At 57.2% G+C, this 12,894-nt stretch overlaps 4 protein-coding genes across 4 annotated transcripts; all 4 read left to right on the top strand.

Moving 5' to 3' along the window:
• Window positions 1–185: 185 nt before the first annotated feature.
• ACRALDRAFT_212887 (uncharacterized protein) lies at window positions 186–1,501 on the top strand (the record flags this gene model as incomplete). Its single annotated transcript, XM_071023967.1, has 9 exons — window positions 186–198; window positions 236–381; window positions 444–607; window positions 670–753; window positions 779–847; window positions 888–1,074; window positions 1,176–1,220; window positions 1,310–1,325; window positions 1,404–1,501. 9 exons carry the CDS (start codon window positions 186–188, stop codon window positions 1,499–1,501), a joined length of 822 nt encoding a protein of 273 aa, XP_070871500.1.
• Window positions 1,502–2,044: 543 nt separating this feature from the next.
• Window positions 2,045–8,776, top strand: ACRALDRAFT_1044516 (uncharacterized protein). Its single transcript, XM_071015358.1, has 4 exons — window positions 2,045–2,403; window positions 2,566–2,620; window positions 2,677–2,694; window positions 2,774–8,776. The coding sequence occupies exons 2-4, from the start codon at window positions 2,610–2,612 to the stop codon at window positions 8,433–8,435; spliced, it is 5,691 nt and encodes a 1,896-aa protein (XP_070871499.1). The 5' UTR covers window positions 2,045–2,403; window positions 2,566–2,609; the 3' UTR covers window positions 8,436–8,776.
• Window positions 8,777–9,015: 239 nt separating this feature from the next.
• Window positions 9,016–10,714, top strand: ACRALDRAFT_2113191 (uncharacterized protein; the record flags this gene model as incomplete). The annotated part of the gene is made up of 3 exons (XM_071023626.1): window positions 9,016–9,039; window positions 9,213–10,502; window positions 10,592–10,714. The coding sequence occupies 3 exons, from the start codon at window positions 9,016–9,018 to the stop codon at window positions 10,712–10,714; spliced, it is 1,437 nt and encodes a 478-aa protein (XP_070871498.1).
• Window positions 10,715–12,115: 1,401 nt separating this feature from the next.
• Window positions 12,116–12,727, top strand: ACRALDRAFT_1072397 (uncharacterized protein; the record flags this gene model as incomplete). Its single annotated transcript, XM_071017973.1, has 4 exons — window positions 12,116–12,181; window positions 12,330–12,435; window positions 12,490–12,592; window positions 12,646–12,727. The coding sequence occupies 4 exons, from the start codon at window positions 12,116–12,118 to the stop codon at window positions 12,725–12,727; spliced, it is 357 nt and encodes a 118-aa protein (XP_070871497.1).
• Window positions 12,728–12,894: the final 167 nt, after the last annotated feature.

Below are 12,894 nucleotides of genomic sequence, written 5' to 3'. Positions count from 1 at the left end.
GGGCAATGTGGTTGAGTGGCTCTTTTGCTTGCGACGCGTCTCGTCGCGATGGTGGGGCACGGTACGATGCAAGTACTTTGTATACAGTGTGAGAACGCCCATTTGCGCCACAATTCGACAAGTTCAGGTGAATGATTACATAATTGACGAGTGGCTTATTTCGTACATTATGCATATCGGAGCGAATGCATAACACGAGTACCTACACGTGTATTCGTGCATACTTTCATCGCAGTAGAAGGCAAGTATTCGTCCTCGTATGAAATGGTCCGGGCCGTGTTTTCTACTGAATTCCATCGCTTTCGCTCCCGTCAAACGTGGTCAACTCGGTGGTCAAATCTGGGGCGCAACTTCGAGACGCGATGCATAAACGATCTACAAGTGAGCGGGACCGACCGTTCTTGGAGGCGTCCGAGCCTAACCAAAGGAAAGGGTACCAATAGGAATCCCCTTCAAACCATCTCGCCTGCGGTTATGCCGGCGAGCTTTTTGACAGCCGTTGGGACCCGTTTGGGGGTAAGGGTAGACTTGACACGCATGGGCCGGACGGGGAGGATCCGCAGCAGCGACCAACCCAAATGGCTGTCGTGTTGTCTCGGTCAACAACGTTTGTCCTTGATTAAATAATCATAAGTGGTGCATGTCGAAGTGGTGGTGTCGATGCATAAGGATTGGAGAGCAGAAATGGAGAGCCATGATGAGGATATCCATTTCCATTGTCTTGGGCGTGTTTACTCGGCAGGCGGGAAATGAGTGATCCAAGACAACAGCAAACAAGTGCCAGCCAGGCCTGTTTTTCCAGTCTTTTGGACCACCCCCATATCTTCACCCAAGTTGAAGCCACCTAGTGACAAAGTCCATCCCAGTCGTCAGTGTTTTGACATGAGCGAGCTGGTGCACACAATACTTTGCAACCCGTGGTTCGTTTCTACAACCAAACGGCGACCAGACGAAGACGTCTCCGTGTACAAGTCATGGCAATGCAGAGGTGCTGTACCAATCCCGGCGAACGCAGACAGCCAGGCAGCCAACCAACCGCTCCACTGGGTCGCTCGTAAGCCATTCGGCCGGGATGTGCGGTGCGATATTAGTCTTACAAGCAGACCAACCGTCTCATGAAACATACAACGTACAAGTAGCTATTCGAGTATTCGTGATTATACAACGTACTCCAGACGTACGTTGTACGTTGTATTTTTCTACGGAAGCAGAGTGGACACGTGGAGTGGCCTTTTTTAATTATTTTTTATTACCACAAAAAAGAAAAGAAAACGAAAAAGAAAAAGAAAACGACAATCTGCGGGACTAGTCGATCGGCATCTGGCGTGCATGACTAGAGGGATTACTTGATTGGGGCGATAGATTCCCCCGTTCCATAATAAACTTTGTACGCTACAATTGAGGACACATCAACCTCAGGGATGTGTACGTACCTGTACATCGTCGAGCTGTTCGCACCATAGCAGCAGAGAAGATGAAAATATGCGACAATGCAGAATGACCCATTGAACAAATTCCGGAGCGAGTAGTGGAAAGAATCGTATAAAAGGTGGAATAGGATGCCGTGAAGTATGTCCCATAATCAAGACACGACGCGAAACGAAACGAAACGCCGTGATGTACAAAGTACGGATACCGCGAGGTACAAGTCCGGCGAAGCTGCTCTGTAACGACTCCAGGAGAGCAAAGAAAATAAATAAAATAAAAATTCAGTACTGCGTAGGTAATTACAACTCAAAGTGACGGAACCAAATTGAAGAAAGTGGGTGGGCATGGGATGATGGATGACGCTAAGGAGATTAAGCGAGAGCAAGGCGTGCTGCCAGGCTCCTGCCAGGCCGCTTGGTGAAGGAACGGGGGGGCGGGTTGGCCTTTTCGGCTTTGAGAAGGAAGTCCCCACGAGTCGCCTCTTGCCCTCCACTCAACTCCCCTGACTTGTGCGCGCGTTGCCTGCGGGACGCGGGCACGGTCCCAAAGTATAAAAGTACTACCACAAGATACAAATGCCACGGCCACACTTTCCATACTTTACTGGCCCTCCACCCACTTCCATCCAGTTGCCGCTCCTGCCCGCTCAGCTTTTGGCACCCCGGCTTCCCAGCCATTTCTTTCCGATCCACAAACCACAACACCACAACCCGTCTACACCTGCCAACACCAGCTTTGCCAGTCGACTCACTTTGCTGCCTGTCAACAAGTAATTTTATTAACCCAACTTTCATCACCACTTTGGTCTTCTATCCTGTCCTTGGCAACCGATATACCATCACGACCTTGTTGGACAAAAAGTTCATGATGCCATTGCATGCACCATAGGTGCTTGATTTTCCTTTTCTCTCGTCCTCTCTCACTCACCATTATTCCATCGATCCATCCTCTTTAAAAGAAAGTGCCAAAGCCAAGGTGCGTACTTATACGAGAGCTTCTTCTTTTCCGTTCTTTCCATTCCCTTTGTTTTCACTTTGTCTCATACATAGCATCTATCATCCTCATCTCATCCATCAAAGACGCGTCATTTTCACGCGTTTTCCCCCATTTACCCATCCTTATACTGACCCTGAATAGGTGGGCGTTGAGATGAGGCTTCTCCGAAGCCCCTAACAAGCAACATGGCATCAAGGTACGCAATCATCGATACAACAAAACGGTTTATGAAATACTAACGTAATCAAACAGATTAGACAGAATCGTCACGTGGGTAACCCCTTTCAAGCTTATAGCTCACCAAATCTCCCTCATCGCTGACTTATTCTCTCTCACTTCCCCCCCTTAGTATTCTCGAAACAGGCAGCACCCGCTTGATTCGGGATACCGCCGTCAACCAGCTTGCTGATTGGCAGAAGCAGCATCCAGATGAGCTCTTCAACCTATTATCCAGGGTAGTCCCCTACCTTCGCCACAAAGATTGGGAAACGAGGTCGACCGCAGCCAAGGCCATCGGCAAGATCATCGAGAATGCACCCCTATATGACCCCAACGAAGATGACGACTCGCCTCCCGCACCTCTGCCGCCCGTCAAGGCGGAGGAGATGGGCGGCGTCAAGAAGGAAGAAGACCAGGACCTTCCTCTTTCTCACGACGAACTTTTCAGGCTCGATTCACTCCATCTGGAAAACGTCCTGAACTATGGCCGGGAACTCGTTCGGGGCGGTACCGTGGAGTACAACCTGGCAGCCCTGGACCCCCAAGCTCGCCTAGCCCACCAGAAGAAGACCCTGAATGGCCGCCTGGGCCTATTGGGAAGGAAATTCCAAGACGACGAGATGCCCGTCGTTCTCGACAAGGACTCGATCCCCATGACGCCCCTCGATCCCCCCACCGCGAGTGCGCCATCTCGCACCGACACCATGTCCACCGTCGGCCAGGGCCAGTCCGCCGAAGAGGCTGGCCTGAGTTCTCGACAGCTCAACGTCCTCAAGCGGAAGCGGAAGCGCGAGGCCCAAAAGGCCGCCAAGAGTGGTGGATTCGGCGATTTGTCCATTAGGAGAACAAACACGGCCGGCTCCGAAGGCCTCCACGACGAAACCCCCCTGGCCGATTCGGACACCAAGAAGGCCGGCAAGATGAACGACTACTTCAGCCTGGACCGTCCGGCCGATGTCGACGAGGACACCAAGGTCGTGAGCGAGTTCAAAGGGCCCGTGCTGCCCATCAAGGCCGAAATCGAGGCCGACGACTCGATGGAAGGAACCGAATGGCCCTACGACCGCCTGTGCGACTTTCTCAAGATCGACATCTTCGACTCGGTGTGGGAGACGCGACACGGCGCCGCCATGGGCCTCCGCGAGGTAATCCGAGTCCACGGTGCCGGCGCCGGCCGCTTGCGCTCCAAGTCGCGCCAGGAGAATGACCGCCTCAACAAGGCCTGGCTTGACGACCTCGCCTGCCGCCTGTGCCTCGTCCTGATGCTCGACCGATTCACCGATTACAGCTCCGACACCTCCGTCGCCCCCATTCGGGAGACCATCGGCCAGACCCTCGGTGCCGTCCTGCGTCACGTGCCCCCAGACTCCGTCCACGACATCTACAAGGTCCTCTACCGCATGGTCATGCAAGACGACCTCAACGTCGGCAGGGTCTGGGCTGTGTGCCACGGCGGCATGGTCGGCCTGCGATACGTCGTCGCCGTGAGGAAGGACCTGCTCCTGAAGGACGGCGAAATGATTGACGGCGTGATCCGCGCCGTCATGAAGGGCCTGCAGGACCAAGACGACGACGTCCGCTCCGTGAGCGCCGCCACCCTGCTGCCCATGGCCCGGGAGTTCGTGACAATGCGACCTGCCGCCATTGACAACCTGATCGACATTGTCTGGTCCAGCCTCCAGGATCTGGGCGACGATCTGAGCGCCAGCACGGGCAAGATCATGGACCTGCTCGCCACCCTTTGCGGCTTCCCCGAGGTGCTCCAGGCCATGCAGCTTTCGGCTGATGCGGACGAAGAGCGGACCTTTGACGTCCTCGTGCCCCGCCTGTACCCCTTCCTACGCCACACCATCACCTCGGTCCGCTTGGCCGTGCTGAAGGCCCTGACCACCTTCATCGGCCTCGAGAAGCAACGGTCCAGCGGGTGGATGGGCGAGAGGCTGCTTAGGCTCATATTCCAGAACATCCTCGTCGAGAGGGATCAGGAGACCCTCGCCGTGTCCCTCGACGTCTGGTCCTCGCTGGTCACCAGCCTTGCCCAGGACCCAGCCCAGCTCGCCGACGCCGCCAGCGTCGAGCCCATGATGCAGCTTGCCCTCCACCCCATCGGCGTCTCCCGGAACCCCATACCCATGAACGTCGCCCTCTTCCAGAAACCCTCCGGCGGAGCCTACTCCATGTCGGCCATGCCTGCACCGCCGCCGCGAAAGGCCTCGTCGCCCGAGGGAGGCGAGCGTGCGCCCAAGCGCCGGAAGAAGGCCGCCAAGGTCGACGACGGGCCCCCCACCACCCACGGCCACGACGTGGACGGCCACATGATGCAAGGCGACGTGGACCTCGTCGGCATGGATACCCTGATTCGCTCCCGGACGTCGGCCGCCAAGGCCATCGGCCTGCTCATGTCCCGTATCCCCGCCGACCGCCTCGCCGATTACGACCGGCACATCAACCCGGCCCTCTCGTCGCCTTACTCGTCCACCCAGCTGACCGCGTGCATGATGATCGAGGAATACGCCAAGAACTGCACCGGCTCCGAAGTATCCCCGCGCTTCACGAAGCCCCTTCAGCAGATCATCGACGAGGAGAGACCCGGCCACTACAGAGATCTCGTCAGCTACATGCATCGTGTCCGGGCCCAGTGCACACAGCTCATCAACATGTTCCGGGACCACGGCAAGCTGTCCAGCAGGCTACTGCCGACCCTGGCCGTTGTCGTCCAGGGCGAGCCAGAGGCCGGGCCCGGGGCCTTCTCCATGGCCGTCGCCGACAAGATTGTGCACGAGGATTTCGAAAAGTGCAAGAAGGCCATGTCGCCCGGCCAGAGGTTGATTGCCAGCCAGATGCTGACGGAGACCCGGGATGTGGCGGCGACGGCCATTGCGGACGCCAAGGCCGCCAAGGAGGCCCGGGATACACGCATCAGGGCGGCCGCCGCCTGTGCCCTCGTGGCCGTCAGGGCTCTCCCCAGGAGGCCAAGCCCCCTCATCAAGGCCATCATGGACAGCATCAAGACGGAGGAAAACCAAGAGACCCAGAGCCGCTCGGCCGCCAACATTGCTCGCCTCGTCCAGCTGTTCACCGAGCTGGGCCGGAAGGGTCCGGCCGAGAAGGTCGTGTCCAACCTCATCAAGTTCTCCTGCGTCGAGGTGGCCGAGACGCCGGAATTCCCCGTGCACGCGTCCAAGACGGACTGCATTCTGTCCATGCAGAAGGAAGAGGACAGGGTCGACCACGCCGACGCGGTCAAGTGGGCCAAGGAGGCCAAGGCGGCCCGCATCACCCGGCGGGGTTCCAAGGAGGCGCTCGAGCTTCTGTCCCAGATCTACGGCGCCGAGCTGCTCAACATGGTGCCGGTCCTGCGGACGTTCATGGAGGAGCCCCTCGTCAAGGCCTTCTCCGGGCTTCTTCCCGAGCAGGCAAAGGACCCCGCGGACACGTTCGGGCAAGAGATTGTCGATGCCATGTCGCTGATCAGGACTCTGACGCCGACGCTGGATCGCGCCATCCAGCCCTTCATCATCCAGATGGTCCCGCACGTCATCAAGGCCCTGCACTCGGAGCTCGCCGTGTTCCGCTACATGGCCGCCAAGTGCATGGCCACCATCTGCAGCGTCATCACCGTCGACGGCATGACGGCCCTGGTGGAGAAGGTCCTGCCGTCCATCAGCAATCCCGTCGACCTGAGCTTCCGCCAGGGCGCCATCGAGGCCATCTACCACTTGATCGCCGTCATGGGGGATGCCATCCTCCCGTACGTCATCTTCCTCATCGTCCCCGTGCTGGGCCGCATGAGCGACTCGGACAACGACATCCGCCTGATTGCCACGACGTCCTTCGCCACCCTGGTCAAGCTTGTTCCGCTCGAGGCCGGCATACCCGACCCACCGGGTCTGTCGGAGGAGCTCCTGCGGGGCCGGGACCGGGAGCGGACGTTCATTTCGCAGCTGTTGGATCCCAAGAAGGTCGAGCCTTTCAAGATCCCCGTGGCCATCAAGGCCGAGTTGCGTTCGTACCAGCAGGAAGGCGTCAACTGGCTGCATTTCCTCAACAAGTACCACCTCCACGGCATTCTCTGCGACGACATGGGCCTGGGCAAGACGCTCCAGACGATTTGCATCGTGGCCAGCGACCACCACCAGCGCGCCGAGGAATTCGCCAAGACGGGCGCGTCCGACGTCCGCCGGCTTCCTTCGCTCATCGTCTGCCCGCCCACGCTGTCGGGCCACTGGCAGCAGGAGATCCAGACGTACGCACCTTTCCTCAGCGTCACGGCGTATGTCGGGCCGCCCGCCGAGCGCAAGGCCATGAAGGACTCGCTGGACAAGACGGATATCGTGGTGACGAGCTACGACGTCTGTCGTAACGATGTGGATATTCTCGTGCGATACAACTGGAACTACATCGTGCTGGACGAGGGCCACCTCATCAAGAACCCCAAGGCCAAGATTAGCCTCGCGGTCAAGCGGCTGGCCAGCAACCACCGGTTGATCTTGACGGGCACGCCGATCCAGAACAACGTCTTGGAGCTCTGGTCGCTCTTTGACTTTCTCATGCCGGGCTTTCTGGGCGCCGAGAAGGTCTTCCTCGACCGGTTCGCGAAACCCATCGCGGCGAGCCGGTTCAGCAAGGCGTCGTCCAAGGAGCAGGAGGCCGGGGCGCTCGCCATCGAGGCGCTCCACAAGCAGGTGTTGCCGTTCCTGCTGCGGCGACTCAAGGAGGAAGTGCTCAACGACCTGCCGCCCAAGATCTTGCAGAACTACTACTGCGACCTGAGCGAGCTGCAGCAGAAGCTCTTTGACGACTTTACGAGGAGGCAGGGCAGGAAGCTGCAGGAGGAGGCCGGCAAGGAGGACAAGGAGGCCAAGGCGCACATCTTCCAGGCTCTACAGTACATGCGCAAGCTGTGTAACTCGCCGGCGCTGGTGATGAAGCCGGGACACAACCTGTACGAGGACACGCAGCGGCTCCTCCACAAGAAGGGCACCAGCCTGGAAGACGTGATACACGCGCCCAAGCTCACGGCGCTGCGGGACCTGCTGGTGGACTGCGGCATCGGCGTGGAGGGGGCCGAGTCGAACGACCCGCTGTACCAGCCGATCAAACCGCACCGGGCGCTGATTTTCTGCCAGATGAAGGAGATGCTCGACATGGTGCAGACCAAGGTGCTGAGGGACCTGCTGCCGGGGGTGTCGTACCTGCGGCTGGACGGGTCGGTCGAGGCCAACAAGCGACAGAGCATCGTGAACAAGTTCAACCAGGACCCGTCGTACGACGTGCTGCTGCTGACGACGAGCGTGGGCGGGCTGGGCCTCAACCTGACGGGGGCGGACACGGTCATCTTTGTGGAGCACGACTGGAACCCGCAAAAGGACCTGCAGGCGATGGACCGGGCGCACCGGATCGGGCAGAAGAAGGTGGTCAACGTGTACCGGCTGATCACGCGGGGCACGCTGGAGGAGAAGATTCTGAGCCTGCAGCGGTTCAAGATTGACGTGGCGTCGACGGTGGTGAACCAGCAGAACGCGGGGCTGGCGACGATGGACACGGACCAGATCCTCGACCTGTTCAACCTGGGCGACACGGGGCCGGGCCTCATCACGGACAAGGGGCAGCAGAACAAGGCGATGGAGGGGCGGGAGGAGGACATGGTGGATGTCGAGACGGGCGACGTGATTACGGGCGGGGCGCAGACGGGGAAGAAGGCGTGGCTGGACGACCTGGGCGAGCTCTGGGACAACCGTCAATACGAGGAGAGTTTCGACCTGGACGGGTTCCTGAAGACGATGCAGTAGGGGGGAAGGGGGGGAGAAGTAATCAGGTCGGTTGTATCAACTGCTTGTCTGAATAGGTGTGTTATCGTGTATCATTATTGCTGCATGCACTTGGGGTACTTGGGAAGGGAAAAGGAGAAGACGGGACGGGAAAGGAATCACTTTGGACAGGAGGGTTGGTGGCTTATTCGCTTTACTTTGCGTTAATTGTTCATAATCCAAGTACATAGGTGCTAACGGATGGGAATGGAATCATCACAGACTCGGTGTGAGTACATTGTACAAAGTACATTGGCTTATATAAGCTGGTCAGATAAGATAAGGGGTGCATTACGTACGAAGTACTTGAACTGCTACGTAGTGGGGCTTGTGACCCCGCTAATGAAGCTCAGTTCTCGGTCGACGATTGTATCCTGACCTGCATCCAACTTTCTAGCTGTTGGATGATCTGGAACCTTCTACACAAGACTGACACTGTCTTTTCTTTCTTTCTATCACAACACCACAAAGCTAGGCGGAAATCCTTTTCTGTTCTCTCTGTCAGCTCCTCGGAGCTTTCCATCCTCGACATCGACAAAGACTTCCCGTCCAGTTAGCCGAAATGCCGGTCGACTATAGCAAGTGGGTAAGTGACGTGATATTCCCCAGGCACAGCTTGGGCAGTGAAGGGAGAAGAAGAAGAGGAAAAGGAGAAAAAGAGGAAAAGAAGAAGAAGGAAAAGGAAAAGAAAAGGAAAAGAAAAAGGAAAAGAAAAAAAAATCAGGTGATAGAGCCACAATTAACCACCCGTCAACACAGGACGCTCTGGAGATCAGCGACGACTCGGACATTGAGGTCCATCCCAACGTCGACAAGCGGTCCTTCATCCGTGCAAAGCAGAATCAGATTCATCTGGAGCGGCAACAGCGGAAACACCAAATCGAAACGCTCAAATACGAACGCATCATCAACGATGGACTGCTGAAACGCATCTCGGCGCTGCTGGCGGCCCTCAAGGCCCGGGCGGGCGACATCCAGAACGGCAACGCGGGCCAGGTGGCGTTCCAGGCGGTGATGGAGTCGGCGGGCAAGCCCGAGGAGGACCAGCCGCCGGCGCGTCCGGCCGGGGTGCACGTCGAGTCGGAGCCGCTGCCGTCGTACTCGAAGATGATGGCGGCGCTCCTGGACGAGGTGAACAAGTCGCTGGACGAGAAGAAGGTGGAAGCGGACGGGCGGTACGACGGCATGGTCAAGGGCATCGAGGAGCACCTGGGCAAGGTGACCAAGCTGCAGGAGGAGCTCGCGGCGAAGCTGGAGGAGCTGGAGGCGGTGGAGAGGAGCAAGATTACGAGCGAGAGCATCCGCACGGGGTTCGACAGCTCGTACGTCAACAAGTCCAAGCCGGAGGACAAGAAGAAGGACGAGGGCAGGCAGGTGGAGCTCCTCAACCCGAATTTCACGGCGGCGTCGTCGTCATCGCAAGGGTCCCCTTCGTACGGCGACGACGAGGAGATTGAGGCGTCGCCCGAGGCCAAGCTGTTCTCGCAGATCCGGGCGGACGACTACGGCAGCAGCGTGTCGTTCCTGTCGAAGCACCCGGAGATTTTGACGGAGCGGGAGACGGACGGGCTGCTGGTGCTGGCGTTCGACGCGGCGCTGGAGGGCAAGGACGAGCGGAGCCGGCAGTGCGTGCACCAGGCGCTGCTGCTGCAGTACTGCCGGGCGCTGGGGCGGGACGGGGTGGCCATGTTCTTCAAGCGCATCACGACCAAGGGCCACCAGGCGCGGGAGGTGTTTTACAAGGACGTGCAGGACACGTACGGGCGGATCCGGACGCGGGCGCGGGAGATTGTGGCGGAGCGGGCCAAGGAGCCGGCCGAGGTGGCGCAGATCCAGCTGCATGCGGTGGAGCCGGGGACGGAGATTAAGATTAACATTCCGCCGGCGGGGTCCGAGACGGCGGAGGGGAGGGAGGCGAGGAGGATCTTTGAGGGGTTTAGCCCGGCGTTCCGGAAGGCGTTGGAGAGCGGGAGCTTGGAGGAGGTGAATAAGGTGCTGGGGGACATGGAGGTGGAGGTGGCGGAGGATGTTGTGGGCAAGCTGGGTGATGTGAGTCTTTGTCCTGTCCCTCGCCTGTCTGGAATGGAAGATCCTGTCCCCCCTCCTATGTCTGGGGAAGAAGCTAACGATGAACCTAGGCCGGCATCTTGAGTCTGGAGGAACAGATCATCGACGCGACTACGGAGGAAGGACAGAAGGCTTGGAAGGAAAGGGAGGCAGAGGCGGGCTCCGAGTCTGGATTCGCCCCGGATCCCGAGTAGGTGAAGGCGGGGAGAGGAAGAGAAGAGGAAGAGGAGGAGGAGGAGGAAGGGGACAAGGGAAGATTCTGATCAACGGGATATCACCATGGTTGGACGAGTATATTGATATGTGACGTCCCAGCCACATTATATGTACAGAGTACGTACTGCGAGGCTGACGGAGAGTGGCTGGACAGATAGGATAATACAAGGTACTTAGTATCGTGCTTTTATGCGGCTGAGGTGGCTGACACTAAAGCGAAAGCCACCACGTTTGATCAAGGCCTTTTTACTTTGCATCTCGTCTTTGCCTTTAGCCATAAGTCGTAACTGGCGATGCTTTCCTTTTTCTTTTTTTTTCTCTGTTGACAATATCCCATGTCTTTCCTTTTCTTAACAACTACAGTCCTTCCACTCCTCCGAACAATACACAAGTCCAGCCAGATGCTACACCCTTTACCACTACGGACAGTCCTCGCAGGAGCCGTTGTCCTGCTACCTACCATGACGATGAGCATGGCTGCCAGCGAGACCCGTCCATCCTCGTCGGTCTGCAGCTACTCCCCCGACCTATCTCGTCGGGCCTACAGCAACGTCGTCCATATGGGTGCTTCCCACGACAGCGCCGACTTGATCCATGCCGCCTTTCGCGACGGGGCACCAGCCATGGAGTCGGCCGACCAGGCGAACGGGGTCCTCGGCACCGACGACGACGACGGGAACATTGCGTCTTGGTCCGGATTCGACGGCAGCGGGATACCGACGGGGGCAATGGTGGCTTTCATGGCGGCTGCTGTCATTTTTTTCTGATCGGTTGTCGTTTTGGAGATGGTTTTCGACGTATTCTGGTGTTTTGGCGTCTGGGTATTTGGTCAAGTTGGATTCCACTCGGTATACCCTAGCGACGGCGTTGGAAGGGTTCGCAGAGGTTTATATAGCACCGTGTCATCATGATAGTGCCAAGCAACGGGATGGAATGAGATGTGCTAATAATTACTTTAATCGAGAAAGACAGCGTCACACTCGGGCCTTTATATTAGACATCACCGACGGTCCAATCATTTTCTCTTCTTTTTTCCCTTCTTTTTTTTTTCTCTTTATAAGACAAGTTGGATCTCCGTAGTGGACAGACATATCCACTCCATCTAACTGAACTGTCACCGTCATTCATTTGATCCAACCACTCACCTCCCTCGCTCATTCATCTCACTAGACCGACCATTGAACCATTGAACCATAACCCAGGCCTTACTCCTTTCATCTTCATCGTCCATCCCTAAAACAAAAGACATGTCCTTGAATCCCAGGCTATATATCAACCCGGGACGACTCCACTCCATCAAGCCCACCCTTTCCCGCATCGTCTCGTCCCAGCAGACGCGCAGCTTGCCCATCTATATCCAATCCAGGCGGAACACCACCATGGCCACCGACTACACCAAGCTCCCCACGCCGGCCTTTGTCTACGTCGACTTTTGCCTCGTACCTGTGAGTAGTCCTTTGTCTTACTGCCCGGCGACCAACTTGTCCTTCGTTTTAACTGCCCGACGACCAACTTGTCCTTCGTCTTAACTGCCCGACGACCAACTTGTCCTTCGTCTCTACAACTTGTCGACAACCGTTCTGACTCGTCTAGCTCGGCACCGGCACCCCGTCCTGCGCAGAGGAGGTCGCAGAGGTCCAGCGCGTGCTCGACGCCAACAAGGTCGACTACAAGCTTCACTCGGCCGGCACCACCGTCGGTACGTTTCCCCTTTTGACTTCCCAGACGTTCGATAGCTAATGGACCACATCAGAGGGACCCTGGGAGGATGTCATGCGTGCCATTGGCCAAGCCCACGAGGCTATACTGCAGCGTGGTGTCGTGAGGATCCAGACTTCCATGCGCGTTGGCGCAAGGTATGTCTTTACTCTTCTGCTTCTTCGCCTTTACGAACTAACCTCTCCAATAGGACGGACAAGATCCAGCGCTGGAAGGAAAAGATTGACAGGGTGGAGGACTTGCTCGCCAAGGACTCGAAGGAGTCCAAGTGAGCACTCGGCTGACAAAGGGGAGAGATGAATGTGATTCTGGGATTCAAGTTCAACTCGACCAGATTGATGCTGATGTACCCTTTATGATTCTTTCTACTAATATTGCTCTTACGCGCCATGTTCGACGTCCATAAATGGACCCAATCATTATAGTATCAATTTGATGT

The sequence above is a fragment of the Sodiomyces alcalophilus genome (assembly GCF_042370955.1).
Source record: "Sodiomyces alcalophilus JCM 7366 unplaced genomic scaffold ACRALscaffold_8, whole genome shotgun sequence".
NCBI lineage: Eukaryota > Fungi > Ascomycota > Sordariomycetes > Glomerellales > Plectosphaerellaceae > Sodiomyces > Sodiomyces alcalophilus.
The sequence above is the reverse complement of the archived record's forward strand: the minus strand, read 5'-3'. Positions and strand labels throughout refer to the sequence as shown.